General features: G+C 45.3%; 1 protein-coding gene across 1 annotated transcript in view; it reads right to left on the minus strand.

Moving 5' to 3' along the window:
* Window positions 1-24602, minus strand: part of LOC124606163 (5-hydroxytryptamine receptor-like) — a 418672-nt gene that overhangs the window by 19458 nt on the left and 374612 nt on the right. The window contains exons 2-5 of the mRNA XM_047138130.1: window positions 24294-24520; window positions 19709-19913; window positions 8587-8955; window positions 3318-3588 (exon numbers count right to left, since the gene is read on the minus strand). Coding sequence (XP_046994086.1) covers window positions 3318-3588; window positions 8587-8955; window positions 19709-19913; window positions 24294-24520 — 1072 coding nt within the window. The remainder of the gene's footprint in view (window positions 1-3317; window positions 3589-8586; window positions 8956-19708; window positions 19914-24293; window positions 24521-24602) is intronic.

Here is a 24602-nt window from a genome sequence, read left to right on the forward strand (position 1 = left end):
TTGAACGTTGCTCGTCAGTATGCGACGCATACTAGATAGTGCTGATGAAGGGAAGAGAGAAGATCCAAAGAAGAGCAGCACGATTCGTTGCAGGTTCATCTAGTAAGCGCGAAAATGTCACGGAAATACTGAGCTAGCTCCAGCCCAGACACTGCATGAGAGGCTTCCACAACACGGGATGAAATACTGTTGAAGTTCCCAGAGCGTACATTCCTCGAAGACTCAACCAATTCATTCCTTCCGCCTGCGTGTATCTAGCGAAAAGACATGAAGATAAAATTAGAAAGATTCGAGATCACATGGTAGCTTACCAGCAATCGTTCTATCCCCTAACCATACGTGACTGGAACAGGAAAAGGGGGAAGTGATACTGGAAAGAAGTTACTCTCCGACACACAACTTAAGGGGCTTGCGAAGTATAGATGTAGATGTAGACACCAATCGCTTTGATGTTATAACCCAGAGACTTTTCGGGGACGTATAAAGCATGTGGCGAAGTCTTGCCAGCTGTTCAGCCCAACCCTATTACAGAAAAAGAGTTAAACAACATTACAATCACATTTCCAATCACGCATTCCTATTCCTTCTGCAGATAGAGTTCAGTGGTAGTCTTTACAGGCCTGTAACCAATTAACTAAAAAGTCAGTGAATTTAATCTGCTTAAATATTAAAATCAGTTTTCTCCAGCCAGTTGAAACCACTGATATCATGCCTAAGTATACGACTATCGAAGGGTGGGGTGGTGGGGTGGAGCTATTTAATGATCAAATATTAGTTAATTCATAAAATACACAAGATGGCAAAAATCAGTACAAGCTCCAGGGCCTGTTACTTTCAAATTTAAGCCACTGCAACGAAGACACATAGGGACACTGTCCCCGCCCTGGTTCAGAGAACTAGCGTTGCCACAGTGTCACCAACCTACGCCCTGGGAGGCCGAATCACCCCTTCAGCCGAGAGCCGTAGCAACAGTCTGCACCGCTGTGACATGATCGTCACATATCACCGAGCAATATTTTTCTGTTTTTCTTCTAATTTACTTACTATTTTTTGAGGATAATACAAGGCTTGGTAACTCCTGGCGAAAGTTTCAAATTGATAAGAATGGAGCTGCCCGACGTGTTCGGCCCATGTTCGAATGTGACCGCTGGCTGTCAGTCACACAGGCTCTGGAGAAAAGGAGTGTGTCCCCAGGCACTGCAATTCGTGGAAGCGTTAGCCGTAAGCCCCTGCCTCACGCGTTGGCGGTGAATTCGGTTTTCTCCTTTGAAGGAAGCTGCCACTAATCCACTGCAAGTCCCTAGAGAATATTTGTGCATGACGAATCCACCTCCCTGTAGACGAACCTAAGAACAGGCTGCCAGGGAGCTGCTCGGCAATAGTGAAGAAACTCGATGCCTTTCCCTGCAAATCTTGTTATCCAATCAACTAAGCTTTGTGTGTCACCGTGCTTAGGCGCGAAGAGCTCTACCAGCGAGTGGAACGTTGATGGCAGCCATTACCAACCTCCTGCATATTAAGAGGCATTCAGTAAATCAAGAATGAGGAATTTCTGCAGCGTTCCCCTCTGTCCACGAAAGTAAAGGGAAAAATCTCACTGATCACTGTCACAATAGCCGAGTGTCCTCCCCTCCATGCAGACTTTTTCAAAAAGTCGGGAGCTAGGTTCAGAGCAGTAAATTTTCGTGCTATTGTAGTGTGAAAGCCACAAGAGTCACCGACGTTTCAGAGGTTGTCAGGGACAGCCTTTCTCTGCCGCCATCTCGGCTGCCTTTTCCGGTAATTATGGCGCATTCTGGCGCACGTTCGCTGAGTTTTGAACAAGTGTCGTATTTCGCATTACCGTTATCCACTTTCTGGGCTGATTACAATTTGCGGGATTTGCTACGCAACTTGAGTTGCCTGAGTAACTATGTTATTTCATGGGTCTTGGACTCGTGTAATTTGCATTTACGACCTGCACAGATTAGAGAAGCTTATAGTGTTTCCGAAGCAGCCCTGCTCGTAAAACAGGTGCACAGACGACTTTGTGCTCGCTGAGTTGGAGCATTTTCTCACACAAAATTATGACACCTCATATTCATTTAGTAGGAAAGTTGTTTTCTGTTTTTTTAATTTGCTGTGATTCGAGAATTTGAGTAAATAAATTACTTATTAAATTCAGACTTGATTTGAATTTCAGAACCAAAGTATTATACTACAGCTGATCCTAGTTAGATGATCCTCTTGAAAGGAATATAGCTCCTGTATTCGTAACTTGTCTCTCTCACTGTGACAGTGTTCCATTGAAAAAGTAGGTGCCGACAATTTGGTTGAATTACTAAACATGAAATATGATTTCTGATTTAAGAGCACTGCAATGAGCTCATCTTAGGTGGGCTAAAGACAGGTTAAAAAATAAAGTAACGATAGGCAGAATAAAGTAAAGATAGGCAGCATGGGTAATTGGTTTCGTTTCGTAATACTAAATTCTCAAGATACCTCTCTGCTTTTATGAGCAATACTCCCTCTACGTACTGAACAAGATGCAGTAGTTTCCCATGTAATTATATTTCTTATTATGCACAAATAGCTTGATCCACAGCGAGCTTGTGTATCGTCCAACAGTCCGAAAATGTGGGCTGACGAAGTCCCACTTTTTGTCCCAAAACACCCTCGCGTTTCTTTGTTTTTTTTCAAGAATTTAGTTCTTTTGATTACTGTTCCCTGTCTCTTACTGGTCTGTAGTCTGTCGCTGTTCCGCTAATTAATCAAGAACATTCTCTCTGTTGCAAGAAAAGTTGTTTAATGTCTCCACGGTCCACTGAGCGGAAGGTTATCAGAGCTCATTTTAATCTAATGGTAGGGGAAACGGTGACAGGCAGGACTCTTCGCTTTTTTTCATTTTAGTTCGTAACATCAACAATGTTTAAAACCGATGAATACTAAGTGCGGTATATTGTAATTTTTTACAATATTTTTACCTACAGTGCAACCAACAGATGAAAATGAAGCTTACATCGATATCTCTGTAATTAACATAGCTATCACGAAAGGCTATACAGCGTTTAGCGTGGACTTTCATCACAGTTCATCTGAGTGAAAAAAAAGTTACGATATCTTAAATGGGGCAGGAAATATTTGAGGTGAACAGCTTAGCTGAACCTTCCTCTATTCTGCTTGGAAGTGGTTTAGTCAGTAACGTATGCTCCACTTGTTACGGACAAACGCGAAAGGGGTTACACTTTTGCTCAGCAAATAAACTTCCGGGGGCACTTACTTTGAGTGAGGTGTTAATAAGGCGAGCGTTTAGAAACCTGTGGGGAAGGGCGCCTCACCTGGCCCGCCGTCCTTGTGCAGGATCTCGGAGCGCGACATGTCGCTCATGTGGCTCTGGTGGCTGGCAGAGCCGTTGTTGGTGGTGGTGGGCGTGGACGACTTCTCGGGCGACACGCTGTTGGAGGCGGCGGCCAACCCCGCCCCCACCGCCACCCCTGCGTTGGCGGCCGCGGCGCTGCGCTGCTCTACCGCCTTGCTGATGGTGAACGCCGTCGTTTCCAGGGCGGGCGCGCTGCCGTCCAGGGTGGCCGTGCTGTCGCCGCACGCGTCCTGCGTGCACAGTGGATGTCAGGCGGCACTGCGAAACTGCAGGATACGGCGAGGCGCCGCACTCCCTCGTCGTGCAGATGTCGTAAGAACGCTACAAACACTACGATTTATAGACCGACCGAACAACAAATTGTACGTGATTTGAAACTTCCTGGCAGATTAAAACTGTGTGCCGGACCGAGACTCGAACTCGGGACCTTTACGTTTCGCGGGCAAGTGCTCTACCAAGTGAGTTATCCAAGCACGACTCACGCTCCGTCCTCACAGCTTTACTTCTGTCAGTACCTCGTCTCCTACCTTCCGAACTTAATAGAAGCTTCTGTAAAGTTCGGAAGGTAGGAGACGAGGTACTGGCAGAAGTAAAGCTGTGAGGACGGGGCGTGAGTCGCGCTTGGGTAGCTCAGTTAGTAGAACACTTGCCTGCGAAAGGCAAAGGTCCCGAGTTCGAGTCTCGGTCCGGCACACAGTTTTAATCTGCCAGGAAGTTTCATATCAGCGCACACTCCGCTGCAGAGTGAAAATCTCATTTTGAAATTGTACGTGGTTTGGCTTCTTGGATGACGACCATATTCTGTAAATTACTGTTACAGTCTTTTCTTTCTTTTGCTTGTGCCTTTCTTCCCGCAGAGACGCAGGGTCGGCATGGTTAATCGGATGTGGCAATGTTAGTGTAAGGGGTGGCCGGATGCCCTTCCTGCCGCCACCCCGTACCCCCCGGGACGGAATTAGTGTACCCCAACTGTCTGCGACTAGTGTAATCCACGGAATAGTGCGAAAGTGTTCAGACGCCTGCGAGTCGTGTAACTGAGGCGGGACGTGGAGACCGGCCCAGTATTCACCTAGGGGGATGTGGAAAACCGCCTAAAAACCACATCAAGGCTGGCCGGCACACTGGCCGTCGTCGTTAATCCGCCGGTCGGATTCGATCCGCGGCCGGCGCTCCTACCCGAGTCACAGGAAGCAGCGCGTTAGCGCTCTCGGCTAACTTGGCGGGTCTGTAAAGTACTGTCACAGTCGGAATACTAAATCAGGCAGAACTTCAATCACAGTGTGGTTTACGATTTAGCGACTCGATATGTGCAGTGACGGCGGTCCACCAGCTGTAGAATATATGTTGCGGGAAAAGTTTCTTCCGACATCTCTCTACACAACACTTGCACTATCTGATCAGAAATATCCGGAAGACTATTACTGGACATTAATGTGCGGTGTGTCCGCCGTTTGCCTTTATAATAGCTTGTACTCCGCTTGGGAATTTTCAGTGATGTGTCTGAACGTCTCTGAAGGAACGGCACCCAATTCTTTCTCAAGAACCCATCCAGAGAAGGCAATGGTGTTGGACGCTGAGGTCTGTTGCGAAGTCTTCGTTCTAACTCATCCCAATGGTGTTCCCTTTAGTACAGGTCGTCACACTGGGCAGGTGACTCCATTTCAGAAATGAGATGCCTGAAAAAAATCGAAACACTAAAAAGTAGTTAATGTAGGGTGATGAACTTTCAGGTATATATTTTCCTAGGTAATATATGTAATTGAGTAAGATTGAAAACTCACAGGTTAATGAAAAGCGTGAGACAGGCCATTGCAGATGTGGAATGCTGTTACGTTAATTATCTTCCAGAATGTTGAGCGTAAGCAGGTATTGTATTGTAAGGTGCCGGATGTCAGTTTGTGGAATGTAATTCAGTGACTGTTGCACTTGGTCCGTAAATACGGGACGGTTAACGCTCTTTGCGAATGGCGTTGGAAGTGTCGTCCGATAAAGTTCCATATGTGCTCCACTGGAGACAGATCTAGTGATCGAGCAGGCCAAGACAACATGTCGACACTCTGTATAGCCTGTTGGGTTACAACAGCTGTATGTGGGTGAGTGTTATCCTATTGGAAAACACCCCTTGGAATGCTGTTCATGAACGGCAGCACAGCAAGTCGAATCACCAGACTGACGTACAAATTTGCAGTCAGGTTACGTTTGATAACCACGAGACTGCTCTTGCTGTCATACGATATAGCACCCTAGATCATAGCTCCAGGTGTAGGTCCAGTGTGCGTACCACCCTGGTAGGTTGTTTGCAAACCCTGAACTGACATCACTCTAAGCAACACGTGGCTATCACTGTGCCCGAGACAGAACCAGCTTTCATCAGAAAACACAACAGAGATTCCCCCCCCCCCCCCCCTCCGCCGCCAATGAGCTCTCTACAGGACCTCTGGCTCGTAACTATTCTCGAAGTAACCCATATGTAACGGTTTTTGAAGGAGAGGGAGGTTTACTGTATGCCCACGTAACGATTAATGGTAAGTTGCAAAATTTTAAACTTGTGTGCACAAAAATCGAACTCAATACCCTAAATGTGTATTTCTCAAGATAAAGTTTGTTTAACTACTTTAAACGATTAATATAAAAGTACTCGGTAAAACTGGGTGCCCTTTTGGATTCAGTAAATCAGACATTTGTAAGTTTAGCGTGAACCTCAAAAAACAATAATTTTTCAAAATGTTTATTATTTATACACATTTAAAGGCAACAAAATAAGTCGATTTATAGCACCTAAGTTTTCAGGTGGCCGCCGTTTTGAAATGAACTTCAAGGAATTTGATTTCCCAGGTTCACCCGGTGGAGAATTTCATACTGGTAATGTACATATGTTTAATTTTGATAGCAACTTGTTCTTCACCCTCAATCGTGCGAACCATTTAGTTGTGCAATCCGCGGATAGGTATTTTGGACATCATTTTGTGCTGCAAAGGCTCATCAGTTTACTGGCCACGAATTATTTGCATAGTATTTAAGATATTTACTTTTTTATTAATAAATTTATTAATAAACATTTGTATCAAAAAATAATTCTTCGACAAAAGCTTGTTGAACATGAGTATAAAATAAGGCTCCGAGCCCGGGAAACCTCCTTAATAGCAACTGAGTCCGAATGAAGTTTATCTCAGAAATTCGGTCTTAATCGCACAAAAGAAACTCATGTCGCTCCTTGCATTATAGTTGTTGCAAAAATGAGGAAGTGTATTCTGTTGTCACTAGTCCTCTTTCTTCCTAACCGGTAAGACAAATACCACAACCCCAATTAACAGAAATATTTTTTGTCATGTTACTCATAAGTGGGAAGTATAATCGAAAAATATATCAGCAATGTAGTTATAAACCTAGCGCTCTGTTTCCGTCAATTAAACTAAACGGGCTACCACTGAGGTTTCCACGCGCGTCACACTTAAAGCACATTATATTGTACTATAAGGCCCCAACAAATTACGGTTTGTAGCAGTCGAAAATGTAATCTAAACATTTCGTTCGCTTAGTGTGTTTACTTAAAAATCAATAACAATAAAGTGTGACGCATGTCGAACGGCAGGAAGGGTATGTTCGTAAACTTTTCATACGTCGAAATTAGAATTACATTAATAATTTCAGCTGCTAACGGGCGTTGATATATATCAACGGGGACAGGTGAAAATGTGTGCCCCGACCGGGACTCGAACCCGGGATCTCCTGCTTACATGGCAGACGCTCTATCCATCTTTTTTTATTTCATTCCACAATAACAGTAACAGAAATGGCTAGCTTACAACGAAATGACATAAATAAGGTGACATATAATTGCAGTCATAAATTACAGCATTCAAAGAATGAGGAATGATATGCAGTCTTTAGCAGTAGCATACATTTAGCACCTCCACTGTCATGAGCCACAGAGGGCACAGGTGACAGCGCGACTGCAGGGACTATCTCGCGCACGCCTCCCGCGAGACCCACATTCTCACCTTGTAGGTCCACACACTACATTTGTAGTGTCCCACCCCAACACACGTCGTCTTCAAAATTGCTGTCAGAAATGAAACTAAATAGAAAACATAGTGTAGCTTCTCCAGAAGAGAATGATACTTGTCGATAACATCGGAAGTTCACTGAGGCTTTTTGCGCATGATGCTGTGGTATATCGAGAGGTTGTAACAATGGAAAATTGTGCTGAAATGCAGGAGGATCTGTAGCAAATTGACTCATGGTGCAGGGAATGGCAATTGAATCTCAATGTAGACAAGTGTAGTGTGCTGCGAATGCATAGAAAGAAAGATCCTTTCTCAGTTAGCTACAATATAGCGGGTCAGAAACTGGAAGAAGTTAATTCCGTAAATTATCTGGGAGTGCGCATTAGGACTGATTTAAAATGGAATGGTCATATAAAGTTGATCGTCGGTAAAGCAGATGCCAGTCTGAGATTCATTGGAAGAATCCTAAGGAAATGCAATCCGAAAACAAAGGAAGTAGGTTACAGTACACTTGTTCGCCCACTGCTTGAATACTGCTCACCAGTGTGGGATCCGTACCAGATACGGTTGATAGAAGAGATAGAGAAGATCCAACGGAGAGCAGCGCGCTTCGTTACAGGATCATTTAGTAATCACGAAAGCGTTACGGAGATGATAGATAAACTCCAGTGGAAGACTCTGCAAGAGAGACGCTCAATAGCTCGGTACGGGCTTTTGTTGAAGTTTCGAGAACATACCTTCACCGAGGAGTCAAGGAGTATATTGCTCCCTCCTACGTATATCTCGCGAACATACCATGAGGATGAAATCAGAGAGATTAGAGCCACACAGAGGCATACCGGCAATCCTTCTTTCCACGAACAATACGGGACTGGAATAGAAGCGAGAACCGATAGAGGTACTCAAGGTACCCTCCGCCACACACCGTCAGGTGGCCTGCGGAGTATGGATGTAGATGTAGATGTATATGTAGATGCCAGTTCCATATTTGTACATCGGATAGTTAGCGAGATTGAGCAAAATGACTGAAATGTAAGGCCATGTGTGTGCTCTTTGCGGGAAATGGCAACACTGTCCCGCCCCTCCACGTGTTTCTTCCGAAGCATCAAATCTAAAGTAATTCGGAACAGACTACAGACAGAGTGAACACCACTTTCCTCTACCCCGTCTTGCAGTTTTTGCATTTGCTTGCTGAAAATAAACACAGAGAACTGCAATTACCGTGGGCGACGATGTGGTGGCAGGGACGCCACTGGTCGCGTCATCGCTGATAGCTTCTGCCGAGGCGGTGGACTGCCCCTCGACGAGTGCGAGAGACGACACGAGCGCCTCGGCGGCGGACGACTTCTTGCTGGCGCGCAGGCGGCGGAAGCGGCGCTTGGACAGGAACTTGACGGTGGGTCCCGTGCGGGCGGAGGCGGCGCCGGGCAGCAGTGAGGCCGGCACGGGGGCGGCGGTGGGGCCGGGAGACGGCAGCGACAGGGACGGCGGACGGCTCTCCGCCCCCGGCGTCGCTGGCGGCCGGGCCGCAGCAGCCGATGCCTTGTCCGGCCTGTGTACGGTCACGGACGTGAGTCCCACAGTAACAATCTGAACTAGGCCAGTTTTCTGACTAAAATTTCTGTTATGCAGAGGGCTGTGGACGTGATATTCAATGGAATCCTTTATTGCTAGTGTTACTTTTGGCAGATAAAATGTTTTCCCGTGTTCACTACTTCTGGTTGCTACACTACTGGCCATTAAAATTGCTACACCAAGAAGAAATGCAGATGACAAACGCGTATTCATTGGATCAAATATATTATACTAGAACTGACATGTGATTACATTTTCACGCAATTTGGGTGCATAGATCCTGAGAAATCAGTACCCAGAACAACCACCTCTGGCTGTAATAACGGCCTTGATACGCCTGGGCGTTGAGTCGAACAGAGCATGTACAGGTACAGCTGTCCATGCAGCTTCAATACGATACCACAATTCATCAAGAGTAGTGACTGGCATATTGTGACGAGCCAGTTGCTCGGCCACCACAGACCAGATGTTTTCAATTGGCGAGAGATGTGGAGAATGTGCTGGCCAGGGAACCAGTCGAACATTTTCTGTATCCAGAAGGCCCGTACAGGACCTGCAACATACGGTCGTGCATTATCTTGCTGAAATGTAGGGTTTCGCAGGGATCGAATGAAGTATAGAGCCACGGTTCGTAACACCTCTGAAATGTAACGTCCACTGTTCAAAGTGCCGCCAATGCGAAAAAGAGATGACCGAGACGTGTAACCAATGGCACCCCATACGGTTACGCCGGGTGATACGCCAGTATCGCGATGATGAATACATGCTTCCAATGTGCGTTCACAACGGATGCCACCATCATGATGCTGTAAACAGAACCTAGATTCATCCGAAAAAATAACGTTTTGTCATTCGTACACCCAGGTTCGTCGTTCAGTACACTATCGCAGGCGCTCCCGTCTGTGGTGCAGCGTCAAGGGTAACCGCAGCCATCGTCTCCGAGCCGATCATCCATGCTGCTGCAAACGTCGTTGAACTGTTCGTGCAGATGGTTGTTTTCTTGCAAACGTCCCCATGCGTTGACTGAGGGATCGAGGCGTGGCTACACGATCCGTTACAGCCATGGGGATAAGTTGCCTGTCATCTCGGCTGCTAGTGATACGAGGCCGTTCCGTGTTACCCTCCTGAACCCACCGAGTCCACATTCTGCTAACAATCATTGGATCTCGAGCAATGCTGCTAGCAATGTCGCGATACGATAAACCGCAATCGCGATAGGCTACAATCCGACCTTTATCAAATTCGTAAACGTGATGGTGCGCATTTCTCCTCCTTACACGAGGCATCACAACAACGTTTCACAAGGTAACGCCGGTCAACTGCTCTTTGTTTATGAGAAATCGGTTGGAAACTTTCCTCATGTCAGCAAGCGTACGTGTCTCCATCGGCGCCAACATTGTGTGAATGCTCTGAAAAGCTAATCATTTGCATATCACAGCATCTTCTTCCTGTCGGTTAAATTTCGCGTCTGTAGCACGTCATCTTCGTGGTGCAGCAATTTTAATGGCCAGTAGAGTATATTATGTAAGTAGCGACCTGCCCAGGCTTCGTACAGGTTGCATGAAGTGAGTAGAGCAAAATTACTTGGCGTATTTTACTTGGGATCACTAATAAAGTTCAGAGAACGACGTTAAGTTAGTAAATATCATCGTTTTCATATACCTTACGCGAAATAAGCAGCGTGCAGCAGAAAAGTTGTTTGGAGGTAAGAATATTTTGTGTGCCATATTCACTTGACGTTTGTAGTAACACCTCATGTTAACGATGGGAGCACACCGTGATGTATTAGATCTACAACATTGCTCACGCCGTTTTGCAATAGATAGCAGTAGCGGCAAATGGTTGTGCAGGTAGTAGGTCGTAAGTGTCATAGATAAGTTTAGGTATTTATCAACATAAAGCTATCAAAATATTAGTCGATTTGCGTCTGCGCTATAAAATTATGTCAAACTAGGAGGCCAGTTCTCGTAATTTGTGGGAAGTTTTAATTTTTGCTTTAACACGAAGAAATCTGCGGTTGAGGTTCATAAAATTCTGGATAAGACCTCTCGTAAAGCACTTATTAGTGAATGAACGTGAAAAGAATGTTACCAACGCGTCAAGAACGGTGATTCTGACGTAGAAGACCGGCACGTCGGTGGAAGAAAGAAGTTTCTCGAAGCTACGGAAATTAATGCCGATCCTTGTAAGACATACAACCACACTATAGCGTAAACATGAAAAGGTGATGTTGCACCACTATAATTATTGTTCTATCCCAAGTCGCAGCCGGCCAGGGTGGCCGAGCGGTTCTAGGCACTATCCGAAAATTACCTCGAGCAATTAAACAGAGAACCGACTCGTGGAGATAACGTCTTGGACCTACTGACAACAAACAGACCCGAACTTTTCGACTCTGTAAGTGCAGAACAGGGAATCAGTGATCATAAGGTCGTTGCAGCATCCCTGAATGTGGAAGATAGCCGGCCGCGGTGGTCTAGCGGTTCTAGGCGCGCAGTCCGGAACCGCGCGACTGCTACGGTCGCAGGTTCGAATCCTGCCTCGGGCATGGATGTGTGTGATGACCTTAGGTTAGTTAGGTTTAAGTAGTTCTAAGTTCTAGGGGACTGATGACCACAGTAGTTAAGTCCCATATTGCTCAGAGCCATTTGAACCATTTTTTTGTGGAAGATAATAGGAATATAAAAAAAGGGAGGAAGGTTTATCTGTTTAGCAAGAGTAATAGAAGGCAGATTTCAGACTACCTAACAGATCAAAACGAAAATTTCTCTTCCGACACTGACAATGTTGAGTGTTTATGGAAAAAGTTTAAGGCAATCGTAAAATACGTTTTAGACAGGTACGTGCCGAGTAAAACTGTGAGGGACCGGAAAAACCCACCGTGGTTCAACAACAAAGTTAGGAAACTACTGCGAAAGCAAAGAGAGATTCACTCCAAGTGTAAACGCAGCCAAAACCTCTCAGACAAACAGAAGCTAAACGATGTCAAAGTTAGCGTAAGGAGGGCTATGCGTGAAGCGTTCAGTGAATTCCAAAGTAAAATTCTATGTACCGACTTAACAGAAAATCCTAGGAAGTTCTGGTCTTACGTTAAATCAGTAAGTGGCTCGAAACAGCATATCCAGATACTCCTGGATGATGATGGCATTGAAACAGAGGATGACACGCGTAAAGCTGAAATACTAAACAACTTTTTTCCAAAGCTGTTTCACAGAGGAAGACCGCACTGCAGATCCTTCTCTAAATCCTCGCACAAACGAAAAAATGGCTGACATCGAAATAAGTGTCCAAGGAATAGAAAAGCAACTGGAATCACTCTACAGAGGAAAGTCCACTGGACCTGACGGGATACTAATTCGATTCTACACAGAGTACGCGAAAGAACTTGCACCCCTTCTAACAGCCGTGTACCGCAAGTCTCTAGAGGAACGGAAGGTTCCAAATGATTTGAAAAGAGCACAGGTAGTCCCAGTCTTCAAGAAGGGTCGTCGAGCAGATGCGCAAAACTATAGACCTATTTCTCTGACGATCTGTTGTAGAATTTTAGAACATGTTTTTTCTCGCGTATCATGTCGCTTTTGGAAACCCAGAATCTACTCTGTAGGAATCAACATGGATTCCGGAAACAGCGATCGTGTGAGACCCAACTCGTTTTATTATTTCAAGAGACCCAGAAAATATTAGATACAGGCTCCCAGGTAGATGTTATTTTCCATGACTTCCGGAAAGCGTTCGATACAGTTCCGCACTGTCGCCTGATAAACAATGTAAGAGCCTACGGAATATCAGACCAGCTGTGTGGCTGGATTGAAGAATTTTTAGCAAACAGAACACAGCATGTTGTTATCAATGGAGAGACGTCTACAGACGTTAAAGTAACCTCTGGAGTGCCACAGGGGAGTGTTATGGGACCATTGCTTTTCACAATATATATAAATGACCTAGTAGATAGTGTCGGAAGTTCCATGCGGCTTTTCGCGGATGATGCTGTAGTATACAGAGAAGTTGCAGCATTAGAAAATTGTAGCGAAATGCAGGAAGATCTGCAGCGGATAGGCACTTGGTGCAGGGAGTGGCAACTGACCCTTAACATAGACAAATGTAATGTATTGCGAATACATAGGAAGAAGGATCTTTTATTGCATGATTATATGATAGCGGAACAAACACTGGTAGCAGTTACTTCTGTAAAATATCTGGGAGTGTGCGTGCGGAACGATTTGAGGTGGAATGATCATATAAAATTATTTGTTGGTAAGGCAGGTACCAGGTTGAGATTCATTGGGAGAGTCCTTAGAAAATGTAGTCCATCAACAAAGGAGGTGGCTTACAAAACACTCGTTCGACCTATACTTGAGTATTGCTCATCAGTGTGGGATCCGTACCAGATCGGTTTGACGGAGGAGATAGAGAAGATCCAAAGAAGAGCGGCGCGTTTCATCACAGGGTTCTTTGGTAACCGTGATAGCGTTACGGAGATGTTTAGCAAACTCAAGTGGCAAACTCTGCAAGAGAGGCGCTCTGCATCGCGGTGTAGCTTGCTGTCCAGGTTTCGAGAGGGTGGGTTTCTGAATGACGTATCGAATATATTGCTTCCCCCTACTTACACCTCCCGAGGAGATCACGAATGTAAAATTAGAGAGATTCGAACGCGCACGGAGGCTTTCAGACAGTCGTTCATCCCGCGAACCATACGCGACTGGAACAGAAAAGGGAGGTAATGACAGTGGCATGTAAAGTGCCCTCCGCCATACACCGTTGGGTGGCTTGCGGAGTATAAATGTAGATGTAGATGTAGATTTACAGTCTGGAACCGCGCGACCGCTACGGTCGCAGCTTCGAATCCTGCCTCGGGCGTGGATGTGTGTGATGTCCCTAGGTTAGTTAGGTTTAAGTAGTTCTAAGTTCTAGGGGACTGAGGTTAAGTCCCATAGTGCTCAGAGCCATTTGAACCATTTTTGAACCCAAGTCGCAAAATCCGTCAATACTTACTTGGAAACTTCTAAAAGCTTCCAAAATCGAAGTTTTGTTGGCCACATCACAGTTGATACATATTCTGGTTTCTGGTTTCGGCACAGTTGTACTGTCATCTTCAGGTCAATGGATACGTGAATTATAAAGCCAGTACATGTGGTACATTGCAATCTAGCTATTGAAAACATGGACGCAAAACTCACAGAAAAGACACTCCCAAGCAACATTAACAACATTAAAATAAAAGCCGTAACTTTATCAGCAAGGCTCTGAAGAGTCAAATACATCAAACAGAGCACATACACTGCCGCACACTTCCCTTAACACGCCATAACTGCTTTGTAGGTCCTGTGATACTGGTTGTTTCGAAATAGGTACAATTTATTTCGAAATCTCTTACGAGATAACATATATACGTGTCATAACCGTCAGTTTTTTGTCCTGTGGTATTTTCTGCTGAGCTCATTCTCTCCCTCTTGGGGCGGTGCTGTAAAGTATCGTCGCCCGATCCATTTGCGACGTACTGCTTGTTTCCTGGTTTTGCCTGTGCCTCTGCCTCTGGCGTGCCCGCGCTTTGCTTGTAGTAAAGTGAATGAGCTTTAATAAAATTTTCTAAATTTCAACCCGTTATATTTTGTGCCATAACAATGCCGATACACCCTATGGAAGACTTTGGAGATGAGACAGTACTTCGATTTCCCTCCAGACCCAGCGTCCACCGTCGGTACGTACTCTGGTTTCGGCTCTTGAAGAAGAATGAGTAACCATCCCCCCCACCTCCCGACACGTATTCAAACAGCACAGTGAAAGCATCTCCAGGAGAGTCAAGATCATAGAGGCAAGCTGTGGACACCCGCACACTACTGTGTATTAATAGGTATCAGGCTGTTTTTGGTCATATAGTGTATGTCTCAGCCGCTTCTATGGTGTAATATTAATGGACGTGTTGACGTGAAATGGCAGAAAAGGACTACGGGTTTGTGCATACCGATGACTACATCCATGAATGAAATACTTGATTTTTTTTGTGTATCAGTGCGAACTGTCCAACGCACCTATAAGCAGTAGTGGACTGCTAGCAGCCACGTAACACGAGGTAAGAAAACTAATCGTAAATAGATACTAATCAACGGAAAAACGGAGAATAGAGTCATGCCCTTCCAATAACAATTTGTTTCAAACACCACAGACATTGCTGTTTCAAGTGAAAGCCATTTATGTTTGCCACCCTTTCATTCTCATTGCGTGTGTGATGTTTATTTGTTGATAGTGTGTCGCTTAATGTTATGAAATGACAGTGACTGGGTACTGAGAGAATCTACAAAAGAATGGTTCAAATGGCTCTAAGCACTATGAGACTTAACATATGACGTCATCAGTCCCCTAGACTTGGAAGTACTTAATCGTAACTAACCTAAGGACATCACACACATTCATGCCCGAGGCAGGATTCGAACCTATGACCGTAGCAGCAACACGATTCCGGACTAAAGCGCCTAGAACTGCTCGGCCACACCGGCCGGCGAGAATCCACAACTCGTCGCTCTGATTACTTAGGTGATAGATCTTTCCTTCCTTTCTCCGTATTTTTGTGGGGTCTGTTTCACTAGCACATGTTTCAAAGGAAGAACGTCGTTACAGAGAGTTGTTCCTAAGGGACTAGACTGCCGGACGAATTCTTAGAAATAATGGGCCAAGTAGGACGCTGGGGATACAGAGAGGTCACTGGGCTGGAGCACCTGCCCCGCTGGACTGGTGCTTTTGTTCTGTAGCCGTGCTGTTGTCTCTGTCTTACTGACACAGCGGACCACGCTGGGCTGGTGGTTCCTAAATCGCTTTACGGTGAGGGAAGACTCTTTTGGGTGTCTTTCGGAGATTTCTGGCTGAATGGTCGGGCACACATCCTCTGTGGGTTTTTTTTCCCGCAAGCACCGTGAATATTCCTCTGCCATGTAAGAGTGCATCAGACTGTCGCCCACGTAGCTGGCATGTTTCACTGTGTCCTTTTGTGTTCTCACGTCTACTGGGTTCTAGTGGACCCATAATCCGTACATTCTGGTTAGAGATCAGACTATGACGTCAGTCGACGTAATGAAGTGCATCTAATTTTTTTTGTCGTCATCAGCAAACAAAACAAGTAGTGAGTCACGTGTCCAAAAATCCGCTTCACAGAATTCGTCTTTGCTTGCGGAAGCAGCCTGCGTCCGGAAAGAGGAACAGTTGAGAACGTATCTGATGAGGAGTCGTACGGGTAACCTCTCCTGCCGATCTGCACTCCAGGTTTTGCTCGTCTGTGTCCAAAACATCACAGGCGACACACAACGGGGTGTCTGCGAGGTTAATCCTGCGAAGGCTTGACTGGCATATTTGCTTCCCATTGACTGTAAGCTACCATGCGAACTGGACGTCAGTGTCAAGATAAGGAGACCACACCGATCGCCAAACAGCACGCCAGTCGACGTGGGGATGCTTCCCCCCAACCACCTTCGATGACTTGTGCATCTGAAGAAAGTCATTGATCGCCTTCGTGGATGTCAAATGGGCTGGCATTATCGCAGTACGAACGTAGCTCAGGTGAAGGAAAAAGTAGCGGCAGTAAAAGAAGGACGTCGGGACGTCCGAAAACGGGATAGGTGTTGAGAGAGAGTGTGGTGAAATGGCCTCCAACAAATGACTGGTAAGACACGTAGGACAACGGCGCAACTGCGCCATATGAGAGCCAACGAAAAGGGCTATGGCTCTGCTAGGCACATGATACATACATAAAGTAACACTATCAGAGGTGCGCCCACAGATAGCGTAACACACAGGAGGCAACCGTATCAGACGCAGGAGGGCGAAGGTCGGTGTCTAGGGGTGGACTCTGACTGCAGATGGAGGAGGGGAAGGACGTCGTGTCGTCAGGTGTCAGGGTCTCAGAGGACAGCGCACCATCAGTAGCAGGATCGTCATCCTGTGCACACATCCGATGGAGGCAGTCATCAGTAGGTATACGGCGTTGTCTCTTCCGTTTCCTCAGCGACCGCTACTTCTTGACACGCCGTTCCGTGTCGAATGGCGGGCGGCTATCGTCTGACATGTGGCCAGATGGAAGAAAAGCGGAGGTCAGTAGAGTTCCATGATCAACAACCACGGCGTCGCAACAGACAGCTTGTGCCTGCTAACGGTCATCGTTTATTTGTATCCGGCAGGATTCTTCGCCGAGAAGTGTGGAAGCTAGTACTGACCGATTCAGACAGGACGAAGCAGGCAGCTCAGCCGTAGTCGCGTAAGAGAGAGGTAACACAGTGGCCGCCGCAGGAAGAGCAACGTCTCCGATCTGTTTCTGAACCAGTCTGCGTCGGAGACACCCAGAACGGACATGGCCCTCTCGGCCACACCTGAACAGGTGCCCAACTGGCCGTCGTACAAGACGACAACCCTGCAGCAGGCAATAACCAATTAGGAATATACGTGCTTCCGTAGATCAGTTTTGATCTGACTGGAACCACTGAGGACGCGGTATATTTCGACCGTCTTCCATGTTGCAGGAACATCCTCTGACGACATTTCCGTAAGGTTTAAGAGCGGAAACCACAACCTCGACGGTACATCAAACGGGAGTACGAAAACCCACAAAGTTCAGAGGCCAAAATCAGTGTGATCAATCACGACAGTTCCTATAAGTCCTTCAGAGTATCGGAATTTGAGAGCGTTAGCGTGGCGCCGCACAACCTCGGCACACGGCTTTTCATTATGTACACTGCTGTACTGAGGCTCTAAAAATGTATTCAGAGGACTCTTGTGACAGGAGACGCATTTCATCCGGTGTAAAACGTTCTACTTCATACGCCTTCGGTCGTTCGTGGTCCACAGTAAAAGTTAATTTAACCGTGGCTTGGGAGTAAGAGGATGGCATTATGGTGGATGAATTCGGACTCTGAGACAAGCCGCTACCCGGAAGTAAACAACCGCGGGCTCGCTCGCAAGCAGCACAACAGGCGAGACACAAACAAGGTGGGCGCGCCTCACCAGTGTCGAAGGCAGACTGACGGCCGTTTGGACACAATGGTCCTTGTAAATGCACGAAGTATCCTAACATGCTAGCCGTGCGGTCTAACGCACGGCTTTCCGGGTGGGAAGGAGCGCCGGTCCACGGCACCAATCTGCCCGGCGGATTTTTGTCGAGATCCGGTGAGCCGGCCAGTGTGTGGATGGTATTTAGGCGGCTTTCCATCTGCCTCGCCAAATGCGGGCTGGTTCCCCTTATTCCACCTCAGCTACACTATGTCGGCGATTGCTGCGCAAACAAGATCTCCACGCACGCGTACACCACCATTACTCTACCACGCACGCATTGGGGTTAGTTACACTCGCTTGGTGTGAGACGTTCCCTGCGAGGTCCACCGGGGGCCGAACCGCACAGTAACCCTGGGTTCGGTGTGGGGCGGTGGTGGGGTGAAGAGGACTGCGGTAGTCGTCGTGGGGTTGCGGACCACTGCGGCTGCGGCAGGGACGGAGCCTCTCCGTCGTTTCTACGTCCCCGGTTAACATAACGTCCTAACATGCCTCCCGTCAGACCAAATTCTCAACTTATCTGCACACTACTACTGTGGTGCCGCTTGCTCATTATCCTCATTACTTGGGGCATTTCGCCAATGCCCGTAAAAGTTTGAGCCTGTTGTGCTTATCCACTGAAGAGATCATTCGCCGTCTCTCCTTAATTATATGTATAAGTGCTGTGTGTTCTTTCCGAAATGTCCGAAAGAAAAGACACCACACATGTCTATCTAAATTTATGTTAGGTCTTAAAACACCTCTCTTGTTCGTTCTTTTCTTACGGTTACCACTCTGCATCTCATATTCTCACTACTTTTAAAACTCGTCTTCCCTAATTTCCCCTGCTTTATATAACTGAATATGACTACACCCCAACATCATCACTGTTTCACTTTTGTAGATGTTCATTTTATAGTCTCTTTATTCAAGACACTGTATGTTCCGTTCAAATCCACTTCTAGGTCCTTTGCTGTGTCTTAAAGAAGTACAACGTCATCGTCAAACTTCCGAACTTTAATTTCTTTCGTAAGTTCTCCTTCATTTCTTTTAATGGTGTCTCAATACAGGAATAAATAGCAATCCTGCGTCACACGTTTTGGAATTACAGCTTCCCATGATGACCCCCCCCCCCTTTCAGAACTGCAGTCTGCTTTCCGTACAATCTGCTGATAACGTTTCGCTTTCTGTATTTTAACCCCACCACCTACAGAATTTAAAAATAGTATATTCTAGTCTATAATGTCAAAAAAAATATTTGTAAATGCTGTAAACGTAGCCTTTCTTATCTTCATTCTAAGATAAATAGTAAGAACAGTATTTTCAAGAGTGTACATTTTTTCCAGATTTAGAACCTGAGGTCGGGTTCTATCAGTCTTTCCATTATTCTGTAAAATAATTTATATTAGTGATTTAGCGTGTGCATATGTAACCAGAAATAGTTAACTTTGTACTGGGGGGAGGGGGGAGGACAGTGGAGGGAAGTATTGTTGCAGAAGATAAGGAATAGAACAACGAGGTCATCGAAGACGTTCGACGTTGGATACAAAAAGTCTACAAAGAGGAGATTTTTAGCATCAGTTATTGAAAGCTCGTGGCAGCGTGAAAAAAGTCGATGGACTTAGATGCTAGACAGGCAGCCACAACACTAGAGAAATGCATGTAGTACTATAACTGTTGTTACTAAAATGTGGTCAGGATTTGTTTATGTTCTCGGGACGCACCTGGCAGTGACGGCGGCCGCGGCAGCGGCGGCGGCGACTGAGGGCGCCAGCGGCCGCTGCTGGCGTCGACGGTGTATCCTCTTGCGCGCCGTCTGGAATATCTTCCAGTAGAGCACCAGGATGACGAGCAGCGGCACGTAGAACGTGGAGCACGTCGCGAAGATCTGGTATGCCACGTCCTGGCTCACCAGGCAGCGCTGCTGCACGTTGATGCGGTCCAGGTACTCCGGGTCCTTCCACCTGGTCGCATGGAACACACGTGGCAGTGCGACCCGTAGCTTGTGTTACGACTGACCGACCTCTTCTAGGTGGGCATAGTGGCCTCAATGAATTTAAAAACAGACATTGTTCCATCAGGCTGTTACTTCAAATAAGTACATCACTAAGCACCAGCAGCTATTTTCAGTAGTCTGCTGACACAGAAGTGCACAATGGGCGTAGTCACATCACATAATAAGTATTACAAAAAAGGAATCAAATGCCATACATAGTTACGCATTGCATGCACCTCAGTGGATACAAGCGCGAAGTATTTATCGACAAACTACGTGTACTCAGCTATAAGCGTTGTAATTTAAACAATATCCACAACAGTTTTTATGATTGTACTTGTAGGGGTTTATATCTAGAGTGAAATCAAAGAGCTCCTCAATGAACAGAATAATAGGTTGTAGCTAATTAATTCTTTTTGCATTCAAAAAGTACTGCTCATCAAGTAGTCTTGTATTGCATGGGAATATCGACTCATTGGAGACGGTTTCAACCTGGAAGTTCCACACAATACTGTTTTTCATTAATTAAATTGACTGAATCTAAAAAGCCGTATTACTGTTAATAATACGATAGAACCATGGTGTTTCAGTTAAGGAAATGCAAAGCTGGTATCAAAGCTGCTAACTGCTTGTATTAGTGGTTAAATTCCATTAACATTTCCACCAATTAATATAGTTCAAATAAAGGTTTACACTAATGCAGTAAAAGTGAGAATTTTTTATTTGTTGCATGAAGATACATGTGTAACACTTGTGTATGCGTGATTCGCGGACACCTATTCCGAGCTCGTGTCCAGTGACAACCATGTCATTGGAAACTGTGCATCAGTTATTTACGTGGATGATGTGTCCATACCCAGTTGCACTTGATAATGGGCAGTTGATATCAGTTTTTATTCAATGATGTATCATAGCATTTAGTATTGAAGAAGACGTCACGTCAGTTGTCCACCTTGCGGGAGAACGGAATTTCAAAATGTGTGGAGGCTTATTAAAGATTTCTCTGTAACGCTCGTAGATTTCCAACGATTCTGGTACCTGCGTTTCCACAGTCCAACGAGGAAAACGAGGAAAACTCTAAAACAGGCTGGCACCATCAGTGTCCTGTATTATTTACAGTGTTCAGCAGCCAGCAGTTGTCATTCATGTAATATGTGCTTAGCACATGCATTAGTCACAAATGGGAATAGGGCGCCGGTAGAGGTCTATTTAAAAGCAGCTACAAACTGAATCTTATTGGTCTGACTCCAGAAACGTGTGTTCGGTATATGCCGTACGGCACGTTTGTAATATTAGACTCTAAAGTCTTTGTTCCCGACCCCAAGTCATGCATCGTCATCGTCTATTGGCGGCTGTAACTCGGAACCCGTGTTTAAGTGAGTTATTTAGATCTTTAGCTAGTTAGTTGCTTAACGTTTTGCTAGTATTTAACGTGGTTAGCAGTGAAAGTTGTCTCGCGTATGTGTTGCACCTTTAAGGTTGTGGGTGACCAACAGAAATTAGCATACACTATGTACGCCTATGTCCGCAGCTCGTAGGCTGGCAGGAGCGTTCTCGCTTCCCGGGTTCGATTCCCGGGGTTAGGGGTCAGGGACTTTCACCTCCCCCGAGATGAGTGGGTGTTGTTGTGTCGTCTTCATCTGCATCATTCATCCCCATTACGGTCGGAGGATGGCAACGGCAAACCACCTCCATTAGGACCTTGCCTAGTGCGGCAGTGCGGGTCTCCCGCATCGTTCCCCTACGCTCTGTCAAGCAGCATGGGACTTCATTTCCATGTATGCCTAAGTTAGTTTTCCCACAATACTACATTGTTCACACACTAGACACACAGTACTCCAGCGCAACAGTAGTCATCACATGTGTCAGATGGTTTAAGATACTCATGTAAGATAGTACATAAACTAATCACACGTATAAATCATCCTGTCACGATCAGGTTACCACTTTTCAAAAGTTCACTGTTGGTATAACCCTGCGTGACCTGACTAGATTAAGTCGGTTGATTGGTTCAGCATCTTGGCTGGTATTATACTAATAGCTCACAGTTAGAATTTCTGGAGTTACTGTATAGCAATGATGAGTGGAAACCTGATTATCGAAATTGAGAATATGTCCCCTATATAAGAAGTTTATACAACCTCTCAAGTGTCAAGGTAAGGTATGTACGTCGCTGTCATAATGTGACAGAATATCAATGTGTGGAAGCACTATTTTTATATGACTAGTTCATTCAAGTAGACGGCCAGACACAAAGAGTAGAGTCTTAGACTAGAAAACAAGAAAAGTTAGAAGCATGAAAGAATGAAATTGGTATGAAAAATTTAGAAGGAAACATTTATCATTTGGAAACTAATGGTCAGTCGCTGGGATAAACTTGGCGCTAGTTTGAACCATAAGAGTCGATTTTGCTATATATAGGTTTCTTGAAATGAATATATTACACTATCTATGGGTAGTAATTGCTAAATCAATCACATGTATAATTTCTGGGTTTTCTTTTGAGGCACTGGTAATAAGAACGTAGCAACAATACCTATTTGTGACGGAATTAGTGTTCTGGACTGGGCTCCCACCTACGCGTGAGAGTTCTGTTCCTCTTAAGTAACCCATACACAGAACGTGCACTGATTTAGACCTTCTATTTCCAATTGCAAACGACCAGTGACTACTTAGGTCAGAAGTCCACATTCGACTATCAATCCACACCACAGTTTGAACCGAACACATCAGTGTTCAACCACCCGTTACATACAAGTACCGCTTGCAACTGGGCAATGGTCTCGAAAATAATTTAAAAACATAGTCAATTCAGTCTTAAAATTAATAGTTCATCAGTTTATCAGACAATGGCATACACATATGGAAGTAACGGATGATAGGTTAACAAGTGACTGTAGAAATGAAGCAAACTTTATTTGGATTGTGACGTATGCCAGAGCAAACATCTTTGACATTACAATCTTTTTTAGAATGAGGGACCAACAGCTTTCCCACTACCCCCGATTCTTTGAGTCCCAACAGTTTTTTTTAAATTCTGTAAACATCTACTCCTACATTTTTTCTTAGAAACTAGCTTTTGTGATAAATTTTGAAGTAATATAATTTTGAAGGTACCTTCGGTGATACATATGGATACTGTTTGAAGGCTGAATATCGAATAAAGTAGGTACTAAAGAAATAACAAATTAAAACATCGTTCTTGGTGCTTAAGTTTTACCGAACGAAAAATGAGCATTTAGTAAGCGGTTAACTGTTTTCATTTCATTATTTGATTCGACTGTAAGCGAGAAGACTTTTAAAATAAGTTAGAAATTACGTTTAATGCTAGTTTGAAGTCTGTAAGTGCTCTTATTCTCAAAAGCTGGGCGAATGCAGTCTTGGTAATTTGCGCGTCGTGACACTTTCTGCCGCAAGACAAACCGCATCGGTCCAAAGAGGATTCGAGGCTGGATTAATAAGTTCACGGTAAAGTTAAGATTGTAGTTTTAATGCTTCAGGTGTTCTACATTGTCTCCCACCACTTGCGTAAAACGCACAGAATGTTAATACATGTGGAACTGTCGCAAAAGTCCTTCTCTGCGAAAAGGAGGGAGGGTGTGTGTGTGTGTGTGTGTGTGTGTGTGAAAGAGAGAGAGAGAGAGAGAGAGAGAGAGCAAGAACGTAGGTAGTCCAAGAACTGAACTCTGTGGAACAGCAGTAGTAATTTCCCCCAATTCAGAAAAATAGCTGCATGAGGTATCTAAAATGACCCTTTTCTTTCTATCAGTGAACCACTTACTCATTTAGCATTGTGATGAGATGGGATTTAAAACTGCCAAATAATTGTGAGACTTCATTGTAGATGACCATTTTATTTTTACGCTCTGTGCTACCGGTTTCGATCAGGAGACCATTATCAAGCCAGAGTAAAGCCAAACTAGATGTATTGACAAGCTGATTACACTTTGCTTCGCCCTGATAATGGTCTACAGATCGAAAGCTGTAGCACTGAAAATAAAAACAAACTGCTGATGGTCATCTGCAACGTTGTTTCACGCTTGCCCATTGCACCAATGGAGATAAAGAACAGCACAAAAACCAAGAGGTGAAAATTCGTTCTACACTCCATCCGTTAGCAGAAAGTGAAGAGACCTTGATAAATATTCCGTAAAAAAAATTTTCTGTCTTACGATTGTTTCAATGATTTGCAGCGTATTTTCTTTCAGAGAAATTCCAATACTAAAGCGACTTACAGGACTTTTGTGCCCAAGTCGTACATTATCATACGAAAAGGAAGCTTAGGACACAGTCACGAAAGTACCGCTTCGGGACGGGAGGTGGCCGACCGTGGGCCTGACGTACTCACCCGAACTGCGGTGCCAGCGACACGATGAGCGCGACGGCCCAGACTACGATGATCATGATGCCGATGCGCGACGAGTTGCGCGTGTGGATGTAGTCGACGTTGGTGACAGCCCAGTAGCGGTCCACCGCGATGGCCACCAGGTGCAAGATGGACGCTGTGCAGCAGAGCACGTCGCTCGACGTCCACATGTCGCACAGCTCCGGGCCCAGGATCCAGCCCTTGCTGATCTGCACAGCCAGCGAGCGAAACGCACCGTGAAAAGGACTAAACAGAAACAATTGAGTGAAGAGAAACGAACATTCCATAAAA

This window comes from Schistocerca americana, chromosome 3 (assembly GCF_021461395.2).
Source record: "Schistocerca americana isolate TAMUIC-IGC-003095 chromosome 3, iqSchAmer2.1, whole genome shotgun sequence".
Classification (NCBI taxonomy): domain Eukaryota; kingdom Metazoa; phylum Arthropoda; class Insecta; order Orthoptera; family Acrididae; genus Schistocerca; species Schistocerca americana.